The sequence below is a fragment of the Heterocephalus glaber genome, unplaced genomic scaffold, assembly GCF_053883595.1.
Source record: "Heterocephalus glaber isolate CG9 unplaced genomic scaffold, H.glaber_assembly_v1.0 deba00000122, whole genome shotgun sequence".
Lineage (NCBI taxonomy): Eukaryota > Metazoa > Chordata > Mammalia > Rodentia > Bathyergidae > Heterocephalus > Heterocephalus glaber.
Window position 1 is genome coordinate 70679285 of NW_028258138.1, and position 27336 is coordinate 70706620.

Sequence of the window (27336 nt, forward strand, 5' to 3'; positions counted from 1 at the left end):
TAGCATTTTATAGACTGTAAACTCGATTCAAGAGCCAAGGAAGAGATAGTGTCTTCAGCAAATGGCACTAGAACACCTGGTATCCGTATATAAAAAATTAACCTCAACCCTTTTTTTTCCATACATGAAAATAACTTGAAGGGATCTATGAACCTAAATAAGAAAGCCTAAAAGTATAAAACTTTAAGAAGAAATTATAAGGGAAAATGTTTATGAATTCAGGGTAGGCAAGAACTACCTAGGATACAAAAAACATGATGTATAAAAGAAAAAAAATTGATAAATGAGATTCCATCAAAATTTAGAACTTTAAATGATATCATTAAAATGAAAAGTAGTCCTTAAACAGACCATATTTACAATGCCTATAACCTATGAGCAGAATATATAAAGAATTCTTAGAGCTCATTAATAGACAACCCAATTAAAAAGTAGACATAAGAAGATGATAGCCAGTATAGCACAAGGAAAGGTGTGCAACTCTAGAATCAGAAAAATACTAATTAATACAATAATAAGATTAAATTATACACTCTTTAGGGAGATGAAGCTAAAAGTTTTAAAAGCCTTGTAATGACTTTTATTTTTGTTGGATTCTCCCCCTTTGCATTTAATTTGTCATGCCCAGTGGATTCATTCTGCTGGGTTTCCTGGGGTTGTGATCCTATTGTCTTTTCCTAGGGTATTGTCTAAAATTTTTTGGAGTGCCGGTTTGGTATTCATGAAGTTTCTGAGGTGCTCTTTATCATGAAAGTATCTTATTTCTCCATCAATTATGAAAGATAGTTTTGCAGGGTACATCAGTCTGGGTTGGAGGCTGTTTTCCTTTAGAGCTTGAAATACATCACTCCAAGCTCTTCTTGCCTTGAGGGTTTGGATTGAGAAGTCTGCTGTGATTCTGATGAGCTTTCCTTTGTATGTGATTTGTTTCTTTTCTCTCACTGCTTGTAGAATTTTATTCTTCTGTTGGATTTCTGGAATCCTAAGTATTATATGCCTATGTGTAGATATTTTTGATTAAGGCTAGGTGGAGTCCTACATGCCTCACTTATCTGTATGTCAAGTTCTTTTTCTCTGCCTGGGAAGTTTTCTGCCATCACTTCTGTGAAGAGTTTTTTTTATGTCATCTGCACTCTCTCCTCTTTCTTCATTGACTCCAATCAGTCTTATGTTATTCTTCTTTGCATCATCTAGAAGCTGCTGGATTGATTTCTCATGTTCCCTTACAATTTTAAAGCAATTTTTCTTTTCCTCCTCACTAATTGCAATCTTATCTTCTATATCTGAAATTTTATCCTCACATTGGTTCATTCTGCTGCGCAGACTTTCGATGGAGTTTTTAATCTCTTGGAAATCTGTTTGTATCTGTTTTATGGATTCCATTTGTTTCCTATGTTGGGATTCCATCATATTCCTCAGATCCTCTATTTTTTTATCTGTGTCCTCTCTAGATTTATTAATCATGTCTTGCACCATGAGCAAAATCTTTGCTGTTATCTGAGTAATTATTTCTGATTTCATTTTTCCCAGATCCTCTTTTGTTGCCAGTTCAGAGAGTCCAGGTGGTTGAGTATCAGATTGTTCCATCTCGTTTCCCTTTGGGGTTGCTGTAAGTGATCCAGAAGTCTGTTTTTGAGGCTTTTTATGTGTCTTCTCATTTCCATGGCGGGGGGCGTGGGGGTGGGGGTGGTTCTGGCACCTGCATGGCTCACCTTCTCTGCCCTAGGAGCTTGGGATGGCGGCGGGGCAGCTTCCTTCTGGGTGCTGGGACCGGCTGAGCTTCTCTGCCCTAGGAGCCTGGGATGGAGGTGGGGAGCTTCCTTCCGGGTGCTGGGACTGGCTCACCCTCTCTGCCCTAGGAGCCTGGGATGGAGGTGGGGAGCTTCCTTCTGGGTGCTGGGACCAGCTGAGCTTCACTGCCCTAGGAGCCTGGGATGGAGGTGGGGAGCTTCCTTCCGGGTGCTGGGACTGGCTCACCCTCTCTGCTCTAGGAGCCTGGGATGTAGGCGGGGAACTTCCTTCCGGGTGCTGGGACTGGCTCACCCTGATAATTCTTATTTTTAAAATGAATAGGATCAACAATCATTTCATCCTATTTTTTGGTTTTACAGATATATTGAGAAAATTTGTTCACATAAATAAGGAGATATGAATGCAAGGGATTTTGTTCTGGTCTTTCCAAATTAAACATAAAAAATCATATAGTGATTTATCATTAAACATTCTTTTTAATGGTCTATCAGTTAACTCAACTTTGTTAGTAGAGTTAAAAGCAAATAATTGTAATCCTTACTAGAAAGGGCTTCATGACCAGCTAGTGAAATAATAGTTACTTAAGTGTTATACTTTCACTTAGAGGTAGTCTAACTCATTTACTCAGAAAGGGCTGGGGAAATAAAAATGTTAATTTTATATATATTTTCCCCACATAATTACTGGTAACTTTTTTGACACTTTGACGGACTAGATCAAAGTCTTGCAATGAAAGCCTTGGCTATTTCTTGCCACAGCTCTCTTTGCTTTGCTTTCAGGAATTTTTAAAAATAATTATGGGGAATGGGACAAGGACCTTAAAACAAATACTTAGAATTGTCCTTTTGTGGGCATGTTGAAGATATTTACACCCTGGGGTAAGACTGTATCATGGTACTATTATACTACAAATGAATTGTTCCTTATGAAAGTAGAAGTGGAAGTACAAACTAGCATTTTGCTGCATTCATAAGCAGTTCAATTTTGAGAAAGAAAATAAACATGGAAAATAATGATCTGGAAAATGAGTCCCTTAAAACTATCCATGTTTATGTATCTGCTGGAAGGGATCTTGTACTCTTTCCAATTTGAAGGCCAGTGAACCACATCAAGAAATTGGAAAACACTGTATCCAGGAAAGTAGGGATTGTTACAGGGTAATGAGATCTGTGTGACAGACCCACAGATTACTGGTAGAGTTAGAGAACTCCAAGACAAAGGTCTGCACCGGAAAGATGGTACTGAGCAAGGTGTTATATCTTGGAGTTTAGGGGTTTCTTTTCTTCACCATTATTTATTGACGACCTTGGTAAAGCTCAGTGGTTAGGTGGCTGAGAAAGCAAACACAGGATAAGAGAGGGTGGATGTGGGCCGGGATTTAGTGGCACTGTGCCTTCCTTGCAATCACAAAGTCCTGAGTTTGATCCCCAGTACCAACAAAAAAAAGAAAAGAGGATGGATGTGTAAGATGAAAGGCACTGATTAAAAGTGGATATATACCTGGAGTAGAAAGAATTCTCCCAGTATACATTATGCATGTACAAAAAAAGGAAGGGGATTAAGAGACAGGAAGAAGGAGGAGGGAGGGAAGAAGAGAAAGAGGATGAAAAAGGAATTAAGATGTGTTATGTACATGTACCAACTCCCCACAAGGAATGTAAACATGTATTACACACAGGTACTAATAACCTAAAATTAAAAAAGGAGAAACATATCCTCCCAGGATGAAGAAAGCAGCAGGACCGAAAATGATAGCAGCACACATCACAAATACTTGTTTTTTCAGTAGGTGGTGTGACTTGATATTCACTTTGGCATGTGTAGGCTTGAGGAGGGGGAAATAGATCAGTCCACCAAGATGATATGTACAGGCAGCCCAAGATGAATGCTGATGAACTCTGCTATAATGGTGCTCATGAAGTACGGAGTCTACAACCTAAGTATTCTCTACTTTTTGATCAATTGATTAGTTTTTCTGAAAGGCTAGATTCTAGCTACCTGCATTGGAATCAGATGCAGAATTCTGTTAACAAATACAAAATCCTGGCCTTATCTCATACATACAGAATTGGAAGGGAGGAGGCAGAGAAGAAATCCTGGAATCTACATTTTTTTTTTTGGGTACCGGGGATTGAACTCAGGTCCTTGCACTTGTGCAGCAGGTAGTGAAACCACTGAGCTAAATCCCCAGCAGAATCTACATTTTAAACATGCACTTCAGGCGATTTTTATGCACTTTTTGGAGTCTGAAAGCCATTGATTTAAATTCTTAAACGAAGGTGCTAATTGTTACTGGAAGTCTGATCCTTTTCCTACCCTGTGGCAGCCCTGGCAAATTCCAGCTCCACATATTTTGCACAAGCAAACATACTGTGGAGTGTGTTCGGCCCAGGGCTAGATTTCCTGGAAATTTTCCTCTCTCACTATGGTGATTTAGCTCTCTTGCAGCTATGGAGAAATGAATTTTTAATTTTTTTTCTCCTCCTTTCCCCCAATCAGTATCCTCCTTTGAATTTTAAAAGATATTAAATCAATGCAGACATCCTGCTAGACCTTCAAAATTCTTAAAATAGTATACTACTTGTGCTTTAAAAAATTCAATTAAAGCATCATCTGTTAAATATCCTTACAAACCCCTACCCATGTTGGGTCCTAGAACACATTGTTGAAATGAAAACTCAAAAAACACTGATAACGGCAGCAATTAGGAACCCTTCATCTCGGTCCAATTGCCCAGCACATCAGTTCTATGAATGGACAAAAAAACAGCACAAGGACACATGGAATATATTATCAATATCTGAAGTAAAGAGAATCCTGAAAACTTTATCTAAATCTAATACTCCCTTTTGAAGTAAGCAGTTCTTAAAGCACTGTAGGGGAAAAGACATTTCTTTAATTTATGGCCAGGTTCATAACTGAGGCACTTGTAAGAAAAGGCAGATCAACAAGAGAAAAGCATATATATTTATTTAATATAAATTTGAAGACTCCTTGGAAAAGGGAAACCTGTGTATTTTGATAGATAATTGTGTAGAAGTATGAATAGAGGACAAAACATACAATATAATGGTAATAAATTTAACAAGGCATGTTTGTTCAGATTCCTCTTGGTATCTCTGTCATCAAGGATAAGGATGTTCTTTTCTCTCAGGTACAGGGAAGCTGCTTCTAGAACAAAGATTTTATGAACTACTTCAGGGGAAGGTAAGCTAGGTTTTATGGCCTGCTTCAGGGGAGAGGGGGTGATGGGGAGGTGTGAGTGACCTCCTTTCTTCTGTTTTCTCAAATGTCAAGGTACTACATTTTGAGATAGTGTGTGTTCTGGACCTCATCAGCATTAAGGTGGAGAGACCAGCCCAAATTCCAACTACAGGTCTTATCCATCCAAGGGACCAATGAATGGCTATGTGCCTTCACATCTGGTTGCTTTTACAATGAGTAAGAATATTGGGTTAGAACTCTAAATTATATGGGGGTGGGCTGGGGAACCAAAACTCTTTATTAGCTCAGTGGCACCATGCCTGCCTTGCAAGCACAAAGTCCTGAGTTTGATCCCCAGTACCCCCGCAAAAAAAGGAAAGAAAACTTAAGATTTAATTACTAATTTTAAAAAACTACTTTGGTACTTATATTACCTATAGGCAATTTTTAATGATTATTAGTAAAAATTGTGCTTCAAAAATACTCTTTTTTGCACGTCTGGTTAATAACATTCATTTTGGTAAACAGATATATTTTGCTGCTACTAATACTTTGAATAAATTTATCTTAGATTATTGTATACTATTTTGTTCTTACAAAACTATAATTCAGGGAATCAAGCTGTTAACAAGAAGAAATGACTTTAGGAATACTGTTAATTTTCAAAGGTGATTTTGGTTATGGGTTACTTTTATTAGTAAGGGAGAAAAATGAAAGAAATGGGGATTTTTTTTAAACTAAGGAAAAGGAAAAAAAGGGAATGAAGGGGAATTGATTTTTTAAATTTTGTGGTGGTATGAATCAAACCCAGGGGGGTTTGCATATGATGGCAAAGTGCTGTACTACTGAGCTACATCCTCAGGCCCCTTTATTTATTTATTTATTTATTTATTTCTTAAATTCTTTTATTGGTACATTTTAGGTATACAATACATTTACATTTATCATTGGGTGCTTGTACCTGTACATGATGTATCTTGGTTCTTATTTTTTTCCCCATTACCTGTGCGCCCTTCACCCCCTCCACTCTTCCCTATTTACAAAGACTTTGCTTCCATTTTTTTTTTCTTTTCTCAAAATTTTTCCTTTCCATTCTTTCCTTTCCCCTTCCCCTCCCACTTTCCCTACCCCTTTGGACCTTTTCTTCCTATTTCAAATTATCAATGGGAAATATAAAGGAGTTGAGCTAGTTTAGATCTTTGTGTAGCATTTGATTTCTACTTCCCAACTGAACAGACTCTGGTATGACACACTTGTGCCAGATTCTATGTACAGCTTATGATCTGTGTAACTCTTCTTTGTCACAAAAGAAACTAGGGCTAGGTCTTGACAGTGATAAAGTGAAGAAAGACTGAAGAATAGTTTACCTGATGGAAAGTACTTTAAAAATGCTTTTTCAAATTTCCAAGACTACCTTTCTAAAAACATTCTTTAATAATTTTATTATAAGCAGAACATTTATTTGTACATTTTAGATATACATAATGATCACATTCATTGTAGGGAATTTGTACCTGTATGTGATATATCTTGCTGCTGCTTTTTTTTCTCATTTCCCTCCCCTCCCTTTAACCCTTCTTCCCCTCCTTATTTAGAAGAGCTTTGTTTCTATTTTTGCCTTCTATTCTTTTTTCTCTTGTCCCCTCTTTCCTTATCTTGATTTCCAAAGTACTTCAAAATTGAATTAAAATGGAAAAGAAAATAAATTTAGTGTTTTTTCTCTAGTTTTAACATAAGAACTAAAACTGTGTATTTATTCCTATTATTTTAATATGGAGTAAAATAAAAAAAGCAAATATCTTCAGCAGACAGAATATAGATGATAACATGTTGAATAAGGGAGCAAATTAGTTTTTTGAAACCAATTTTATATACTAAAGAAGAACTGGACCAGAGAGAATTAAGAAAAAAAAGATGGGTTAAAAAAAGTTACCGATGAACAATTCTGCATGTACACACACACCCCAGTCCCAAAAAGCTTTGAAGTCATTATGAAATCCAAGAATCTTAGCTCATAATTCATGTAAATTTGTTGCTGTGGAACTTATTTTTACTTTTCTCCATAAATACATTATTGACACAAGGATAATATTCTTAGCTTACTGACTATAGTTAAGGAACATTTTAGAAGTTCAATTTCCTTTAAAAAATAAACATCAAGAAGCTGTAAATCTCTTATTGTCCTTGTGTATGTCTTAGATTTCACTTTAGCTATTTCCAAACAGAAAACTGTAAGAGACTGCAGACAGCTGCAACCTAAAGAGTGAAGGAGCTGCCAATTTTTTACCAAATTCTTTTCGGGTACTGTTCTTTATATATTATTAATCTGTATTTATATTTAACTCCAGCTATTAGTCTGCCTCTCCCGGCCACCAAGCCATTTGCAAAGAAGAGAAGAGGGAGACAAGGGTTGCTATTTTTAGGCATTCCTGTGTGTGATGAGGGAGGGCACAGAGAATTAAATAACACCATTTGGTTGCTTTGAAAATGACAGAAACTGTTTGGTGTGGACAACTCAGCGCTGGTTTATATAAGCTTTCCCCTTAAGAAGGTAAAACAACAGAGAGAAAATTTTTTTAAGTACTTAATTAAAAGTCTTCAGGCTGGGGATTTAGCTCAGTGGTTCCACCGCCTGCCTCTCAAACTAAGGACCCGGGTTCGATTCCCGGTACCAAAAAAAAAAAAAAAGTCTTCAGAAATAAGTATGGGGGAAATTACACACCCATAAAAACCCTCCGGTTCCTGGCAAGAGGATTTTCTCTGCAGTACTTTGTCACTGCTCATTTACTGCGTCATTCTGACAATACAGTATCTCATATTTCCACAAGGCTTTTACATAATCTATAAACAGGGACAGAAAGGTGAGGAACACTGAGAACAGGGACAGTTTCGACCTCCCAAACTGTTTCGGTCAGAAGTCTGAGATGTTAATAAATGACACAGCAAGAGGAAAGCTGTGAAAACTGCCACTGTCTGCTTACTCTTCCAAAGGATGAATGTAATTCAGTCATAATGAAGGCTCTTTAATGTTCCTCCAAACCTTTTTCTATCAGGAAAGCCTGGAATCTGTAGGCAAGAAAGATAATCACATTTAAGATTCAAACAGGAAAAGTTCAAAAACTAATACTAAATTTTTTCCCTTTTCTTCTGTTTCTGTCTGTTCATTATAGAAATAGCTTTCTAAGGTTTTGTTTGGAAAACCACAGAAAATAAAAAGAAATTCCACCAAAATGGAAAACATTTCCCAACAAATTGGTGACAGTGTTCTCTAAATCAGAAAGGATGAAGGTGAATCTTCTAGAATCACCTATTGGACTTTTATATGAATTATCTGCATTGTGACAGATGCTGGACATCAACTTTGGAGTCTTATTAAACAAATGATTTTCTTCTACTAAACATAACCTTATGTTTGGATTCTTCTTCTATCTTAAATCCTTGTTTTCCTTTGCTGATTTTCTCTTTTTGTATTTTATGGAGCAGAAGAAAATAAGCTGCTTGTGCCTAAAAGGGATTCTCTCAATTTTTCAAAACCAGTTTTAAATTTAAATTTGGAATCCATCTTTCTCCAGACTTAAAACCCCATTTTATTAAGAATATAGATACTAACCTGATTACTATCTCTTAAAAAGTATCTCTTTTCTATGACCTGTGAAAAACAAAGATTTAAAAAATTTTTTTAAATTTTATTACATCCCATTCCCCCTCTTCCCTTAAACCCTTTCTTCTCCCTATGCACACAAGCTTTGAGAAACAAAAATTTTAAGAGCTAGCACACTTTTACTTGGAAAAAGCAGCTGACCATAATGGCCACTTACATGTCTAAAAGGGATATATTCAAAATAAAGAGTATTTAATAGCTGTAGATATTTAGTAATGAGTTAAAATTTAGTGCAAAAGAGATCAGGATTGTGGGAATATTTCCATAAAGGCCCACTTCACTCCAAAAATCATGAGAGATTAGAAAATGAACAAAAACAACTAAATAACAGAATAATAAGATCCCATGCAATTCCTATGGAATGGCAGGAAATTTGTCTCTAAGTTTTCCAGTGGTCAGCCCCAAAAGGTTCTAAACAGAATCCATAATATAAGGAAAACATTTGACTCCTATAATAGTACAGCTATTCCTTTAAGAGGAGTCTGTGTGATGCAGGGAGCTGCCCTGTCCCTGTAGTAAACAGTGACATATTCTGTTATGTCCTTACTGTAGACAAATGACGCAAAATCAAAAACAGTTAATTAGCTTCCTTTTGTATTTCATCTGCACCCTTAATTCAGTAGTTTTAGAACTGTCTGTATCTGGTCAATTGGAGAAATAAGTTAAAGTAATTGATGCATCTGCACAAATCCATCACTTCTACTGGAAAGAAATGCTAAAAATATACATTCTAACGTAATGAATTTAAGAGCGCTGATAAAAGTGAATTTTATTCTAACATTTGAGAAGCACTGCAATGGTTGCAGGGGCAGTGTTATTTTTGTTACACAGAGCTGCTGTGCTAAGAAAAGTTAGTCAGGCAAGAATACAGATTAGCTGGAGATAAACTCTAAGGCATTCAAATACAAATGATGAAGCTAAGAATTCCTCTGAATGAGAGCAAAGCATGTTTTTCCAGGACTGTACCAGGTTGTTCTCATTGGCACAAGAGCCAAAATATCCATATCCTTTCTATCTTGGAGACTACAGTTAGTTTAAGCCTCAAGAGATTCAGGGCAAACTGGCCTCAGAGGTAGAAAATCTGCTCCTGACTGGTATACATCTCAAAATACTTGATCCCACAAAAATGACAGGAAGATCTTATTCTAGAGTGGAACTACTGCTACCTAAGGGTATCTGGAGTAGGAATTAGTCTCTTTACACATCTTTTGGAAGATGTGCTAAATAGAAAACTGGGCAAAAATTAACTGTCAGGTGCCTAGGTTTCAGGCTACCACCTCAGTCTGGCCCACCTCCTAGTCACACATATTTTGTTGAGATTTAGGTAACAGAGAAATGATCCTTTTGCTTTTGCTAATAATTCTTTACTAGCAACTTGCAGAGGCTTTATCTTACTAAATCTTCTTATGACCAAGCAAATTATTCCTCATTTAAAAAAATAAAACCCTGCCTGACAACTTGGGTTACTCTAGTCTACACATCCTTATTACTCTAGTATATAACTTATTATATCTTCTTAAATTTTAAAATCAATAATTAAAAAATTAAACAATATACTGTGAAACCTTTCCAGATCAGATACAGTTGTATAAGATGTTGCTCTTAGGGTAGAATTTTGTAGTGTGGGGGGGAGGCTAAAGATCTACACCAAATGAAGTTTCTACATTTTAAATTTGAAAATAATGTGGAAAAAAAAAATCTGGTTCTTTGCAGTGCTTCCCAGTATTTTGCAAGTTATGGTGTTCTGTTTTGGACAACAATGGCACACTTAGAAAAAGTTAAAAGGTGTATAGCACAGTAAGGTAAATGACCCTGGTTCTCCTTGTGGAGCGACTCTTGCTGCTCTGAGAACTGAAGGAATCATATCTGGGCACATTTGTACCCTATTTGTCAGTTAAAAAAGTTCTGCAGCAAGGCAAAACTTTCCTACTGGACTAATATTAAACAGGGAGGGAACTGGGGCTTATTTTACATGTTGATATATTGAACAAAAGGGCCAAATATTAGATCTATAAATAGTTAAAAGACAAATGGTCAAGAAAGAATAGCTATAAGGAGGGAAATGCTTTTCTTAGATTATACTTAAAAAGAAAAATACAGAAATTAATCTTCTTCAATAATACATACAGAGAAACATTCTATTTTACTTTATTAGGGTATGGAATATCAACATCGGGCAAACAACTTAAACTTGGTCGATACTATGTACAATGCAACTGTACGGTCTTGTGCAAGAAAAATAAAGGGTGCCCTAAGTTATAGTGTGCTGAGTCATTTTACATTTTCATTCTAGTTCAGTGACAAAAGATGATGCTAACAGAGTCAATAAAAGGAATGTAAAAGTTTCTGATAGGGAGACATTAGGGAATCAGGAAGATGATATAACCTTACCAAGAAATAGTATTGTTTAGGTGGTGAATGTTTACAGCTGACAGAACAAAAAGAACTAAGGCTTTAAGCAGATTCTTTCCAGGTCAGTGACTTTTGGAGGATGACAGGTGTGAATAAGTACTCAAAGAGCTAGAAAAAGGGTAAATATAAATTGTTTTAAGGAGAGCAATTAGGTATCTTTTTAAAAACTCTGACTTAAATCCAATAGCTTTCACCCTATGCTTAAAAGACTGAATATCAAATAAATATATCAGTAAACTTGAGCAATTATCTCAACAGATGAGAGATCAAAACAGTTATTATTCAGGCTGTGAAGTTCTGGATGAAGAAATAAAAGGACACAGCATTCTACAGAATTTAAACCTTCATAATATATAAAATAAGTTTAAAAGTCACTTAATTGAAGCCATTACCTTATCAAAAAACCTACTGATCTTGACAGCATTGGAAGAACCTGCAGCTAAGTACCGTGGATTTGTGCAATCCTAGAAAACATAAGATCCACAAATAAAAGTTAGGTCAAAACTCTTTGTTAGTTATAACAGTTCCTCTTGTACATTTCTAAACAATTATAGTATGCTCATAAAATATTCAAATACTTTTCAAAAATTATGATGTACAAAACAGAAAAGTATCAAAGATAAGACCATTTGTTCTTTGTCATTTAATCAATTTTAAAGTATACTGAGTCAATGTATTCCACATCAAATAATTCATAAAAGAAGACAGAATTGCTTGTAGTTTACTTACCACAAAATCAAGGACCTAATCAGTCAACCTGTTCACATTTAACCTTCCAAACCAGAAACAAAGCCATTACAGACAGTAAACACTTCATTTTTTAGGACTACTCACAGTGCTTAAATAATTAAGTACTACACAATTCATATGATAGTAAGCAGCAAAGAGGAGCAAAGAACAAAGAGAATAGATGGATTTCTCTTTTTATAGGCCATAAAGACCTACTATTTTTCATAATAATAAGCAACAGATATAGTACTATTATTTAATATAGTAACACTGTTTAAAATAAGAAGATGGGGCCCAGAAGAGATAAAACAGGCTGGAACATTAAAACTCAAAATAACTTGTAAAATCCTTAAAAGGCTTACTACTGTTCTCCTGGAATTCCAGTGTAGCATGGTCTCTGCTTGTCACCGTTCATTTGCCATCTCAAGAGACACAATGTGCATTGTTGTTTATCTCAAATACCACCTCAGAGTAGACTTTGAGGATGTCATGATGCTCCTTTGCAAGAATACAGTGGACTTTCGAGTTACAACTGGCCTTACATACAAACTTGCATGATGACTGAAGTTTAGTTTTAACTTATGACCAAAGTCTTGAGTTACAACCAGAATGCTGGCCGCTTGTGCAGTTGTAAACAAAGACTTGTGATGCCAGAAAAGCATATGCAAGCATACATAAGCATCAGTCTGAGCCCAGATGTGTTTGTGGACATGATTTCAGTCAGTGCTTTATTTAATCGCTATGATTACTGCTATCAAAATGGCTCCCAAAGAGCCAGAAAAGAAGCTAAGGAAGGAAGGGAAGGGAAAGCAATCACAATAGAAAAGAAGGAAATTGTGGAGAAATATGAATGATGTTCCTGTGACCGATCTCACTAATATGTTCACAGCATGTCAGAATCTACCATCTCGACAGTGTTGCAGAGAAAACATTTGTATAAGGAAGCTAGTGTTGCTAAAGATGTTACTCAAACTAGTAAGTCACAGTGTTAGACAAGGTAGAAAGGTTATTATTAGTGTGAATAAACAAAAGGCAGGTGGTAGTTATAGCCTATTAGAGTCTATAATTTGTGAAAAAGCTAGGGCTACAAATGCATATCTTGTAAAAGATAATTCATCAACAAGTGATGATGGTGAAACATTTCAGGCCAGTAAGGGATGGTTTCACAATTTTAAAACAAGAACTGGGGTTCATAGCTTAAGTAGGCATGGTGAAGCACCCAGTGCTGATAAAAGGGCTGCTGAAAATTATATACACCACTTCAAAACAATGACACAGAGAAATGATTTTTTTCTATCAAGTTTTTAACTGTGATGAAACTGGCCTTTTCTGCAAGAAAATGCCCAGGAGAACATACATTACTCAGGAAGAGAAGAAAATGGCAGACTGCAAGCCTATGAAGGCTAGGCTAACCTTATTTCTATATGCCAATGGAAGTGGTGACCTCAAGATAAAACTTCTCTTGGTTTATCACTCTGAGACCCCTAGAGTGTTCAGAAAACATAGTCATGAAAAATAGGTTAGGAGTCATGTGGAAATCTAACCCAAAAGCCTGGGTAACAAGAATATATTTTCTTGAGTGGATGAGGGAGGCTTTCTGTCCTACTGTTAAGAAATATTTAGAGGATAAAGGTATACCACTCAAGGCTCTCATCATGGACAATGCTCCTGCTCACCCACGAGATTTGGAAGAATTGGCTGAAGAATTCCCCTGACTCTCAGTCAAGATCCTTCCACCTAATACTCTCCTCCACTGCAGCCTATGGACCAGAAGGTTATACTGAACTTTAAGAAGCTATACACCGGGCCAGAGATTTAGCTCAGTGGTTCTGGCCCTGCATCGCAAAAGAAATGTCCAGTGTTTGATCCCTGGTACCAAAAAAATAAAAAATTTAAAAAAAGAAGCTATACACCAAGTAACTGTTCCTGAAGTGCTTCCTGAAGGTTTCAGATACAGATTAGCTCTTAAAGAGTTCTGAAAGGAACATTACAACATCCTTTCCTGTGTGGAATTATCTGAGAAATCCTGGGCCAATGATTCTCTAAGGACATTGGGATCTTCCTGGAAGAAAGTATGACCTAAAATTATACAGGAGAGACTTTGCAGGTAGATAGTGGTGATGTTGAGGAACTGGTGGAGGAACACTCAGAGAACTGTCCACAGAGGAACTTCAGCAACTTCTCACTGAGCAACAGAGAATGGCAGCTGAGGAGCTTTCTGAAGAGGAGGGGGAGTATCAACAGTCAATGCAGCACAGTTCTTCTTCTGAAATAAAGGAATTCCTGAAAAAATGGACAAAGCCACAAACATTTGTAGAGAAGAACCACCCAGACAGAGAAAAAGCCAACTGTATTCACTTGTCTAATGACAATGCCATGTCATACTACAGAACAGTGTTAAAAGACAGAAACAGACAACCTTAAATCAGTTTTCAGTTCTAAAAAAGTTGAGACCTAGTGAGCCAGAAGCAGGTCCTAGTGGGCTACAGACTCTCCCAAGGAGAGAAAGGACACCAGAGGGGCAGATTCCTGATGTTCTTATGGAAGGAGACTTTTCTTCCAAACAATAACCACCTTCCATTTCATCCTCCCTTCCTGCAAGGCACAGATGTCAACTTGAATGGTGAGTACAGTATGAAACTGCTGTTTCTGGTAAACTAGGCACATTTTATAACTTTTTGGTGAATACATGAGGAAAATTATTGGTGTTTCTGGTAAATTATGCACATTATACAACCTTTTTATATTATGAAAAGGTTAGTTAAGGGGTGCTTTGGGAGGTTTGGAACACATTATGGATATTTCCATTATTTTATTATTATTATTATTTTATTTTATTTTTTTTGGTACTGGGAATCAAACTCAGGGACTCACGCTTGCAGGCAGATGCTGTGCTGTTCAGCTACATTCCCAATCCTCCATTATTTCTTATGGGAAAAATAGTCTTGACTTATAATCAGCTTGAGTTACAACCAACCCTTGAAAATAACTGAGTTCATAAGTCAAGGGTCCACTGTATTCATCTTTCATCTACAGACCCTCAGTGTTCCTTGAGAAATTGTTGTACTATAAGTCTACATGATTCCTTTCCAATAAATTTCATAACTCTATTTTATCCATATTAAAAATTTCAAGGATCACATCATAAGTTTTGACCAAAAACTTTAATACATTCTCCAACACCCCCCCCCCCCCAGAGTGACCACACAGAGAGACTATACCAGATTTTTCAACGGTCAGAGAGTACTAGCAAAATCAGTCTTTGAAGCCAGCAAGCTCTGTATTTAAGTATCTGTGCCAACATTTCTAGACAGTGTAATACTACTTATGTTACTAAACTGGGATTACTTATTTATGAAACAGGGATAATAACACTTATCCCATAGGATTTTTGTGAAGATTAAATGGGATAATGCATGTCTGGGACTTAGAAGATACTAGAATATTAGTTCTCTTTTCCATTCTAAGAAAATGCTATCACAAAAGCATCTAACACAATAAAGATATAGAAACACCACTATATATACTGTTGTTTTTGAAATAATGTGTGAACACATTTGTACAGCAGTTGGGGAACATAAGCAACAAACTTTAGACCTGCATTAGATATATTTTATAAAATATATATTAACTACTTAGAATGTCAGAGTTAAATGGTCAAATTGACACAAAAACTGAAATGAACAGCAACCCCCAGAAAACCCCCACTTTATTTTAAGGCTTTACAGTTTCAAGCTAACCTATGTATCTAAAGCTCTATTTTTTTCCTATGAAAATTGTACAGCTATCTGCCACTAATCACAAAGGCTGAAAGCTAACATCTCTGATAGCCTGTTTGAGCTTAAGAAAGAACCATTAACTAGGGAATATGATTCAATTATCATCACTCTGAATAAATACACAACAGATAAACTTTTACTACACATAATAAGCCTAATAGCAATTTTAAAAAGTAAAAAGTAATCTTGCACCTATTTGTAACTAGAACAATTTGCATTTGTTTTGGTTTTTTGAGTTAAGGTCTTGCTATGCAGTCCACATTGGCCTTGAACTCACTATGTAGTCCAGGCCTCAAACTCATGGCAATCCTCTTACCTCAACCTGTCCGATACTGGAATTACAGGCATGCACCACTACAACTGGCTGATTCCACTTTTGATGTATACATTATTCTTATTTTTCTATAGTTTCAACTGAATTCATACAGTATCTGATGAGTTAGGACTAATACTGTCTCAGTGTTTTTCCCCTCAGTATTGGGAATTCAACCCAGGAGCACTCTACCATTGAACTATATCCTCTCAGCCCTTTTTATTTTAAAATATTATTATTATTTGGGTTTTTTTTTGAGACAGGGTTTCAATATATAGTTTAGGCTGTCTTTGAACTCACTGTGTAGCCCACGCTGGCTTTAAACTCACAGCGATCCTCCTGCCTTAGCCAAATTACAGGTGTGTGGCACCACACCTATTGAGACAAGGTCTTGCTAAGTTGTGCAGGTTGGCGTTGATGTTGCAATCTCCAGCCTCAACCTTAACCTCCTGAGTAGCTGGTGTTACAGACACATGCCTCCACACCCATGCTTCATTAGTTTTTGATTTGAGACTTTATATTTACTTGCTGAGTTTTTTCAACTTCTGTCTCCCTTTGAAACTTCCCTGCATCCAATTTTCCTCATTTTTCCTTCCCTCATTTTTATATCCTCATGAGCCTCTACCCTCATTTCTGCTGTGTTCTTGAAGCTGTATACTGATAAAAGCCAAAACATGCTATATTTAAATTCTTTGGAGACTACATGTGCTGAAGTTCTACTACTTGCATACCTTTACATCTTGATAACAAATAAAAGCTGGTTGTCACAGAAACCCACAGGCACTAGAAACACATACATTCAAAAATATATTAAAAGTTATCACTGGGACAAATTAAGTGTATGCAATGATAAATTTCCCTTTGGAAATAATGCTCAAACAAACCTCAGCACTTCTTCAACACAGGTATTATATATTTATATAGCAACAATTCTTTGAAATATCATGGTCCAATGCTGACTCCCTGGGTATATACACTGATTATTCCACAGCAGCTACACAGCAAAATAGGGGACCTTCTGTGACAAAGCAGAATGTAAAAACTAATGCAATGGGAGTTAGGAACAGACTCAGTCATGGGGGTATAGGTGGAGTTGAACCAAGCAGCATCTACAAATGCTGATTCACAGAGCAAGAACATCAAAACCACCTGAGTTATTTGTTTTTTGTTTTTGTTTGTTTTTTTTGGTACCAGGGATCAAACTCAGGACCTTGCGCTTGCAAGGCAGGCGGCAGAACCACTGAGCTAAATCCCTGGCCCCTGAGTTACTTGTTAAAATTACAATTTGGGGTAGGGGTATAGTTTAGTGGTAAAGTGAGTCTTTAGCACATGCAAGGCCCTGGTTTTGATCAGTAGATCCACCTAAAAACAAAACAAAATCATAGACCTTATGTTAGACCTTATGAGTAAAAAGCTCCAGCTGTGGGGGGGGGGCAGTTATTAAAAATTTTACACAAGTACAATTGGTAATATGCAGTCAGCTTTGGGTAACCTTTGGGTAACTTAGTGAGCTTAGTCTAGATCAGTGGTGGCGAACCTATGGCTCGCATGCCACAGCAGGCTGTTTGTACTGTTTGTACTGTTGAAAGCTCTAAAAGGTTTGTCATTGCTGGTCTACCTGATTTCTAAGAATTTTTTCAGCTCCCCAAATTTTAATGTTAGTTGAAAGTTTAGCTAATGGGAAATAGAGTGCTTTATTTGACCTGTGTAATTTTCGCCTTGTTATCTCTCTCTACTTCTTGTCTTCATCTTTAAAACAGGGATAAAACTAGTGCCTACCTTACAGGGTTGATGAGAAGGTAATGCATGTGAGGTAATGCACAAAAAACATTGGAACAGTGTTTGAAACATAAGTCTTCAGTCAGTATTGGGCACTAGTATTATTAAACCATCCCCAGTGCACATTTGGAACACAGTGCACCTTATATGTTACAGAAATCCAACTGTGAACAATGGCATGTAACTATGACTGAAGCTGTTGACTGAGATTCTTCTCTGGGTAATGCTAACTGGTTATAAAACTATTTCTTAGCCTTCTCAGCCCTGAGTTCTAATTAAACTAGTTATCTCAGGAAGGGACTTAATCCTGTCTATATCCATAAGTGTATATAAATTAGTCTTTATGAAGCATTCCTACTTTACAGTTTGTAATTTTTCAGGTGTCTGATTGGTTGCTCTTTAAGGTTAATTCTGTTGCTTAAGCAGTTAAAAGATGCTTTTATAAAGCAAAAAATAATCAAATATAGTGTCATCGTAATCAATTTAAGTATTTTGACTTTGGTGTGATTTAAAAAACTCTTCTCAAGAAGAAGTTTGAATATTCCAATATATCAGCATACGAGGAGAAAGTGACTGTGTCTGTCTGATAATTCAGATATGTTGACTGCAGTCTTGACTACATCATGGACACAACCCCATTATCCTGACTTTGAATATAAAGCTTCCTTCACTGGAATATATGACGAATATAAATCTTTGGTTTTGTCTTTACCTGATAATAATCAAAGATATATTAGTGAACATACACACCAAATTAATCTCTTCTGCATTGAAATCCTCAGCCAGGAAAGCAGTCCTAGTTAAAACCTCATGGCGCTTGGTTTCATGAATCTGGTCCAGTTTGGTCCCTATTACCAACAGTGGCATTTGGTTATCAGCAAACTGTTCCCGATCATAATCCCTGCAGTAAATAATAATGAAGAGGTGAATATAATTTACCTTTCCAGTGAGATGTATAAAACTTAATGCAAGTAGCTTACACTATTTTACTGATGATTGATTCTTGCTCACTCATCACCTATAAATCTATTTTCCTCTCAATTTCTTCTACCTATTTGTTCATTTATCAACCCACTGTAACATCTGTTGAGTTCTAACTACTTACCTAACTATTTAAAATCTGTTCTCATGTGTCTTTCTAACAGACTAATTGACACCTGAGTGCCCAACAAGTATACCACAGTCATGTGTCCTGTCTTCCCCAAAGGTCTGTCTTCTAAGGCTAACAGCTCAGAATTTCTTCAGTGTAGAAACAGAGAACAGATTGAAACCTCAGTGTAGAGAAAGCTCAGGAGCCTGGTGTGGTACTCAGGCCTCCTGTCAGAGAGGCATGGCAAGCTTCTGGATACCTTTTGGGGCTGCATAAGTTCTATATCATACACATTTCTGTCTAGAAGTTTAAAAAATCAGGTCATTTCAGAAGAAGAAGAAATGGGGAAGGTAAAGGCTAGAATAAACAGAATATAGGAGATACTACAGTTTGGAGAAAGATGGATTAAACAAATGGAAATGAAAGGAAACAGCTGAAATATAAAATGAATAGTAAAAGGAAAGGACAGCACCAAACAATTGTTTGTCCTGACATGAGAGCCATGAGAGACAGAGGACAGAGAATTAGAATTATTTAGGTTTAATTCCTTGAGTCAATGGCTATTACAATATCTTTTTTTCTCCCTGTATTTACCTAAAGGTAAGAGTGGTAATATAAATAATATTTTTCATTACTGAAAGAAACATAAAGTCCACTGTTACTGAATTAAATTAAATTCCATTCACATATTGGGAACAAAACAGATTTGGATTTCTAACATGTAATGAACTCACTTTACAAGTCAACAAAATCTGCTGTTGAACAAGTTATGACAGTAAATCAATACTGAATAATATAATAATACAACCCGGTTGAGCATAGCTTTTCTTTTGTCTTTAACATTACTTTTCTTTCTTTTTGAGCAGTCAAAATTGGGGTGAGGAGGATGGTAGGCAATCTTTACGCCCTTCATAATAATCTTAGAGCTTCAGCTACTCTTTAGTCTTGGAACACAATTGTTTTTAATTATGTAATCTCCTATCTCATATAAACATCATTTTGTGTACTACATCAAAGCCAATAATAGCTCAGTATCAAGACCTTTGATGTTTCTTACCAATATTAACACTGTTACATGTAGTCCAAAACTGAAATTTGATTTATTAGAGAATGAAGTTTTCAGATTATTCTCCTTTAAGATTGCTTTTTCTCATATATTCACCAATTAAGCCCCATGAAAAATTTGTATATTTTCTATCAAATGGCTTTTTTAGTACAAACACAAGTCTTGCATACTCTCTTGCACATTAACATACATAAAGTATACACAGTTTGTTCTCTTTTTAGTTTTCCTTTCTTTTCACTTCCTCTTATAAATCTTAAAATTTGACCTTGAAATATTTTTTTAAACTACTAAGTGAAAAACCGACGGAGAATTTTATCCTGGATGGATAAGGTTGATAACTTCTCAAAATCATAGCGAGACAAACAACCAGGTATCCTATTATATGGACAGTGCCATTTTGGGAAAACAAAAGCAAAAATACCCTGCATTTTTTAGACCATTACATTTAACTACCATTGAGAGAGGATGTAGGATTCAGGAAGCAAGTTTAATAGACACTACAGGAATATATATACAGTAATCAGCAAACTCCAGAGCTCAGAGAACTATACAGAACAATAAAGGCATTTCTTCTGCAAATAAACTGCTCAGCAGTCTTTTTTTTTTTTTTTTTTTAAAGAAGGGGATTAAAAGAAACTTAACAAATCAAATATAATGAGTGGAATCTTTTTAGATTCTGTTTTGAACATATCAAATACATCTCATGAAACAATTAGGAAAATTAACACATTTATGCTGAAGATTAAAGTTTTTTGAATTTTTGCATGAAATTCATATATGTTACCTAGAAAAATTCAAGGAACAAGAATGTGAAGAGAACACATTTCATTATGTTTTATTGTTATGGGCAGTCCAAAAATAGATCGATGGGCATTGAAGTGTTAAAATAACATTCGATTATTAGAGAATTACTGTGAAATTTTCAAAAATGATAATCATATGTTGGTTATGTTAGAGTCATTATCCTTTAAAGTTACACATTAAAATATATATAACTGAAATGATATGATGTCTAACATTTGTTTCAAAATAATCCATTTTGGGGTGAGAGAAAGTGGGGAGGAGGTGGAGATCTGGATGAAACAAGACTGCCCATAATGTTGGCAACTGTTGAAGCTGGGTGACAGACAAGTATATGGGGGTTCATTTTCTATTCTTTATACTCAGGTATGTTCCAAACTGTCTATGGTAAAAAACACATAACATAAATTAGTTAAGTTTTTAAAACTGGTTCCAAACTTAGCTGATATAAAAGATGCATGTTAAGCAGTCTTTTTCTTACTCTTGTCCTCATCCACTTATTTCCCTTGGCCCCTAGTGGGAAAACCACTTTTATTAGTTTTTCATTTATCCTTTTACTGATTTTTTTATACAAATATAAGTATATATTCTTATTTCTTCTATTTCTTACACATTAAGAAGTATATATTTTCTGTATCTTGATTATTTTTAAAATTTTTAACTAGTACCTATTCGTTATACAAAATAGTGATTTTCATTCTAGCCTATTTATACATGTATATAACATACTTTCATCATTCTTCTATTACATACTCCCTTGTCCTTCCCTCCCCATGCCCCCAACCCCTTCTTCTCTAATAGTCTGTTCTGCTTTCTGTCATCTGTTTATCTGTCTGTCTATTAGACTGAACATGTGAGAGAAAGCCTGATACTTGTCTTTCTCGGTCTGGCTTATTTCCAACCATTTTCCTGGAAATGAGATGATTTCATTTTTTTTATGCTGAATGATACTGCACTGTGCATTTTGAATATTTGAACTTAACAATATATCCTCAGCAAATCTCTGTTCTTATCTATGTGTTCTAAAGGAGAACACATAAAGAACACATAGAGAGCTTCCAAGCAATTAAACAGTACTCCAGTATGTAGACATACCATTATTTAAAGAATCTTCTGTTGGTGGACTCTAGCCTTGTTTCTAAATCTTTTGCTGTTACAAATAATGTACTACTGAAGCAATGTATTATGCTGTCTTACATATTTTCAGGTTCCCTGTAGGATCAAAATGAAAGTATAGGATCAAAATGCAAATGTGTCTATAATTTTTACTGCCATCTTGAATTTCCTGACAGCAATGCAAATTTCTTTCTCGTATGAATGTACTGTCTCCTACTCTTAAATTTAAAAATAAATTTCCTGAGTAAATATATTTTTAAAAAATCAATGAAAACGAAATCTTCTTCGAAAAGATCAATAAATTGATAAACCACTATAAGTCTGACAAAGAAAAACAAGAAACAATCAAAATCAGGAATGATAAAGGGTATATTATTGTAGATATCAAAAGGATAATAAGCAAATACTATACACAACTCTATTCACATAAATTTAACAACTTAGATGAATTTGTCAAAAAAAACAAAAATTACCAAAAATCATCTTAGATGAAATGGACAGTCCTATAATTATTAAAGAAATTAAAGTTAAAAACCTTTCAAATAAGAAACCTGCAGGCCCAAATGGCCTCATTGGTAAATTCTACCAAACACATAAAGAAGAACTAACATCAAATATCTCTTCCAGAAAACAGAACAGTAAGAAACAATGCCAAGTTATTCTATGAGGCCAATATTATCTTCAAACTAAAACAAGTGCAAGACATTATAAGAACTAAAAGCCACAACCAATATCCTGCGAGAACACAGAAAAAAATCCTCAAGAAAATATGAGTAAATCAAATCGAGCAAGAAATGACCACAGAATGGAAAGATGGTTCAATATTTGAAAATCAGTTGATGTGGGGCCACTTGATCCCTTTTGGCAGAGTGGGACCATGCTTAAACTAGTCCTTTGCTATTTACCTTGCTCTTCTTTGTTCTTGGCTGGCCTGTTTAAGCTAGAATCTTATATTATTTTTCTCACTTTTTAATTATTGTTTTTTCCTGAAAATATATGCTTTAATTTTAATTTCCATTATTATGAAAAGCAAGGACCATGCCAGCCAGTGATACATTTTAGTGTCCAAGATGGGGCTATTTTAACCTGCTGCCTGGACCCCATAATTGACTGAGTACTCAGATACTGGACACTGTGGACGAGAAAAGCAGAGCTCCACATGAAGAAACACAAGAGGGAACCTGTTTGATCTGGAATTAGGCAAAGAGTTCTTATACATGATATCAAAAGCATAACTGAGTAAAGGAAAACTTAAACTTCATCAAAATAAAAATCATTGCTTTGTGAAAGACACTGTCAAAAGACAACGAGGAGATTGGGAGAAAATATTTTGCAAATGAAACATTTTACAAAGTGTTATTTCAGAAAGTACATTCTGTGATTGTGATAAGATTTTAAAATAACTGTAAAGTAATTCTGGGCTTACCCGTTTGTCACCAAGACTCTGGTCAGCACCAAATCCCTATTAAGAGCTTCCATGGACCAACGATACAAGTTTTGAGATGACTTTTTATTTGTTAAGTCATGGACTAAAATTATACCTAAAATAATCAGAGAAAATAATGTCAGTATTGTGGCAACTCTTCATTTCACAAGTGACAAAGTGATGCTCTATACAAGTACTAGGTGGCTTAATGAATCTTGTTTGACTAACATGCTCAAACAATTATTTTATATTCCTTCTATAAATACTTAACTATAAAACTGTCAGTTATACACCTTTAAAAAATTGTACAACGGCTGACAAAATGTCATTAAATATTTAGATGTCTTTTCTTACTCTTCATTCAACACTATTTGAGTGCCTACTTAATTCCTGGTTCTACTTAAAGAAACACTTCATCAATCAAGAGGGTTAAAACTACTTCAATATAATAAGTTGTTTTCATTCAAAAAGTTATGTGATTTCTACACTGTATATAGCACGCCACAGATATCAGTACAAATTTTACTCACACTCACTAAAAATGATACTAATAAAAATTTATTAAAATGACATTGATAGCGATGTAGCTCAGTGATAGAGCACTTGGCTAGCATGTGTAAGCCCTGCGTTCTATCTCTGGCACCCAAAACAAAAAACAACAAAAACAATTAAAATGTCATTGACTTAATTTGTACAAATTCCACTCTTTAGCAGATAAAATATTGTCCTGTATATCACTTGGGCCTATAAACTCAGAAGTTTTATGTACTATTCTTTGAATAAATGGCTACCTATGTAACCTTCCTACTTAAAAGGAGATTTAAGGTAATAGAACAAAAGAAACATGTCATTACAAAAAAGGAGAAAGAGATACTTAAGAAGCATGAATAGTAGAAAATACAGATTTTTGAAAGACTGAGAAAAATAACAAAAATGTAATGGGGCTCAGAAATTTAATTAAACAGAATCAATATCCTAGACAAAGCAGGTAAATCATTACAGTAATGTCTAAAATTTAGAGTATTATCTTGTTGTCAAGAGACTATAGGTTCCAAACTCCCAATCCTTTCCTGTATTACCTCGATTCTACTGTGAAATAGAACATGAAATTGATGATTCCTCAATCTTGAAATGTGGGGTATGACAATTTGAAAAAGGGCAGAAGAGGTAAAATTATTTGACATCTCTAGTTTTTACAGCCATCTGTATAAATAAGATGTGTGTGCAAGCTGTACCATAGTTGACTTATTCCAAGGAGCTAAGATACACCAGTGTCTTTCCCAGGGCCTGGAAAACCATACTGGCATCTGCCCCCACATACAAATGCACTCATTCTTTCCTCAGTGAGCGGTTTCATAGGCATCAAAAGCAAAGGAGAAGAAGGAGGACCTACTGTTAATATTTTGTAAGTACATATATGCTAGATACTGTGCTTTACATCAATTATCTTGTTTAATTTTCAGAAGTCTTATAAGGTTAAGAATTATTATCTTCTTTCTATACATGAGGAACTGAGACAGAGAGTTTGATTAACATGCCCTAGGTCTCATGGTAAGTAGGATAGCTAGAATTCCTACTCAGGTATTCTGACAGACAGGAGGAAAGCAGAATAAAATCTCATTTTAGGGTAAATATTTTCTCCATTCTCTATTTCCTAGGTATAAATATTACAAAAATATGAGGAAGTCTTTTAGTTTGGAGAGCAGAAGAATTAAAAAGGCCTAGATAGGCTATTAGATAAACAAGAAAAAGTTCATTTTTTAAGGATCTCTAGATAAGGTTTTTGAGCTTTAAGAACCTATAAGCACCTTTTCCTAATTCTTCCTTTCAATTGGTCTCAGAGTTCTTGCTTGTAGAATATGAGCTAGAGGAGGGAAAGGTGGGCCCAGGTGAAAGGAGTCAGACTGATAGGTGATTAGAATATAATGTGTTCTAATTTTAAGAGAGAAGCAGAGGCATTTTATGCAGTAAGTCCCTGACTTAAAAATGAGTTCCGTTGTGGGAGAAATTTGTAAGTCAGGTTCGTTCATAAGTCCAACAAAGTGTCTTATACTGTACTGTATTTTCACTTTTGCTTCCATGGTATTCCTTTCCACTTCATAGCAGTCCCCTCCACAGCATTGTTTTTCCTTTTGCTTCCAGACATCCTGGGCTCTGACTGAGTACTGTACTATTGTACACTATCACACTGTACAGTAAGCACACAGCAGCACAACTCTGACAATATCCAGCAGACAGGTGAGCTACTTCTGTGATTTGTTCCCATCTATGAATGTACATAATGCAAGATCCCTTTGTATCTGTGAAAGTTTGCAACTCGAATGTTTCTAAGTTGGGGACTTACTATAGTTTCCTACTGAGATCACTAGCCTTGCTCAAGAGAGTGGGATGTAGGATACTGAGGGAAAAAAGGTATTGCTAAGAATAAAGACTACATTTGAATGAAGTGATCGTTATGCTGTTTCTTAGGATAGTAAAGAATCCTGAGTGGTTCTATCAAGGAGAAAGTTCTAGAGCTAGGGTGAAAGAAGAAAGAAATAGGTTTTTCAATAAATAACATGTATTTTTTTTTTTTAGCTTTAAGAAACAGAAATATATTTTAGTCTTACTTGCAAAATCAAAATAGGATATGTATAATTTTTCTAGTGATTTAATGGACGATACAAATCACTAAAGAATAGTAAGTGTAGAAGAGATAAATAGATATGGAGAACAATGGATTTCTTCTTTAGTACTTATAGGTTTGTAACTCAAAATTTTATAATTGCTAGGATTTAAATGGTTTTTAATCTGTTCTATTTATTTCTAATTTTTATCCTACCTCTGTCTCAAAAGTTTGGATATATGCTTGTGTTGTTTTGTATTGTACTTTTGAGACAGGGTCTCACAATGTATTCCAGGCTGGTCTTGAACTCACTACATAGCCCAGGCTGACTTCGAATTTGCAGTGACCCTTCTGCTGGCCTCCTTCCTGAGTGTTGGCCCAGCTGGATATATATACTGTTATAAATCCAAATTTTCCTGTGCCAGAGAAGATTGATAATCTGCTCTGACAAATCACTTGACTGATACACAAGTTTATCATCTGATTATAAATCTAAAATAGGTTTCATTTCCCTCTCTGCTTTTCTTTGACTAGTTAACTCACACTATACCATTATAATCTTACTTTTTCTTCATTAATATACACGGTTAAACTTCAGTTCATGAATGCCTTGGTTCATGAACAATTCTGTTAGTGAACAGAAGTGTCCAGCAATATTTTGCTTCTGTTAGTGAACTCCACATCAGGTGACAAACATGACTGCAGCAATCTTCCTTGCATGAACACAAATGTGGCCATCTTCTCCAGAATTGTGGTATGAATTAAGTTCATGAATGAAGGTACCACTGTATTCTATTATTACATGCCTTTATTGTGGGCTTTCTTGCATATTGATGGTATATATTATTATCATCATTTAACTGTGTTTTGTTTTATCTAGAAATATTTTGTTTTGTCAACTAGACTGTGACACTTTCAGATAGAATATGGACTGAGACATGGGTCTGAACTAACACAATTCATCATATATTCTACACTATATCTAAGAACACTTTCTACTTATTTTTGTAGTATCCACAACATCTTATGATACAAGAAAGATACTGAAAGAGAAATATAAGGAAAGTAGGTATTGAATAAATACAATGCTTAACTAATATTAAGTGAGATCTAAGCATAGCATTAATAAGGTGTTATTAATGGCTACACATTTACACTGAGGGAAGGAATGTCAAATCTTTTGGTATACTAATCAAAGACAAGTACAAAATTATATTTCACAATAAAAATTTTTTTAAATGATCATAAGAAGAAACCATGGGCAAATCAAAAAGATAAGTGGTTCAGTCCTTTGATAAGCAATGAGCACTCTTATGAATTGCAATTATTGCCCGCTATTTACACACTTCCATCTGTAAGTTTGCTTCAAGTACTTGAACATTCATTACTGGGTAAAATTTCTGCTTCCTTAAACACATCCTTAAGCAGTTATTTACAATTACATTGGATTCTAAGGGGCAGATGAAAGAAATCTCCATCTCTCTGAACATCCGGCTTAAGACTACAAGTGGAGAAACATTATTCCTAGTGTTTTGAAAGTTCCATGTTTTATGTCAAGTATACTCAAAATATTCTATTTCTCAATCTTTAGTTATGATAATAA

General features: G+C 35.3%; 1 protein-coding gene across 3 annotated transcripts in view; it reads right to left on the minus strand.

Annotated features, from left to right (window-relative positions):
• Positions 1-4698: 4698 nt before the first annotated feature.
• The window catches only part of Rabl3 (RAB, member of RAS oncogene family like 3), a 54341-nt gene continuing 31703 nt past the window's right edge, over positions 4699-27336 (minus strand). Inside the window, exons 4-8 of one of the 3 annotated variants that reach the window (XM_004835638.3) lie at positions 23129-23243; positions 18380-18530; positions 11422-11493; positions 8567-8605; positions 4699-8022 (exon numbers count right to left, since the gene is read on the minus strand). In XM_004835638.3, the coding sequence (XP_004835695.1) occupies positions 7960-8022; positions 8567-8605; positions 11422-11493; positions 18380-18530; positions 23129-23243 (440 nt within the window). In that variant the 3' untranslated portion in view covers positions 4699-7959. Of the gene's footprint in view, positions 8023-8566; positions 8606-8627; positions 11138-11421; positions 11494-12120; positions 14042-18379; positions 18531-23128; positions 23244-27336 lie in introns of those variants that run through there. The other 2 variants (XM_013075158.3, XM_087209255.1) reach the window with 2 other exon arrangements.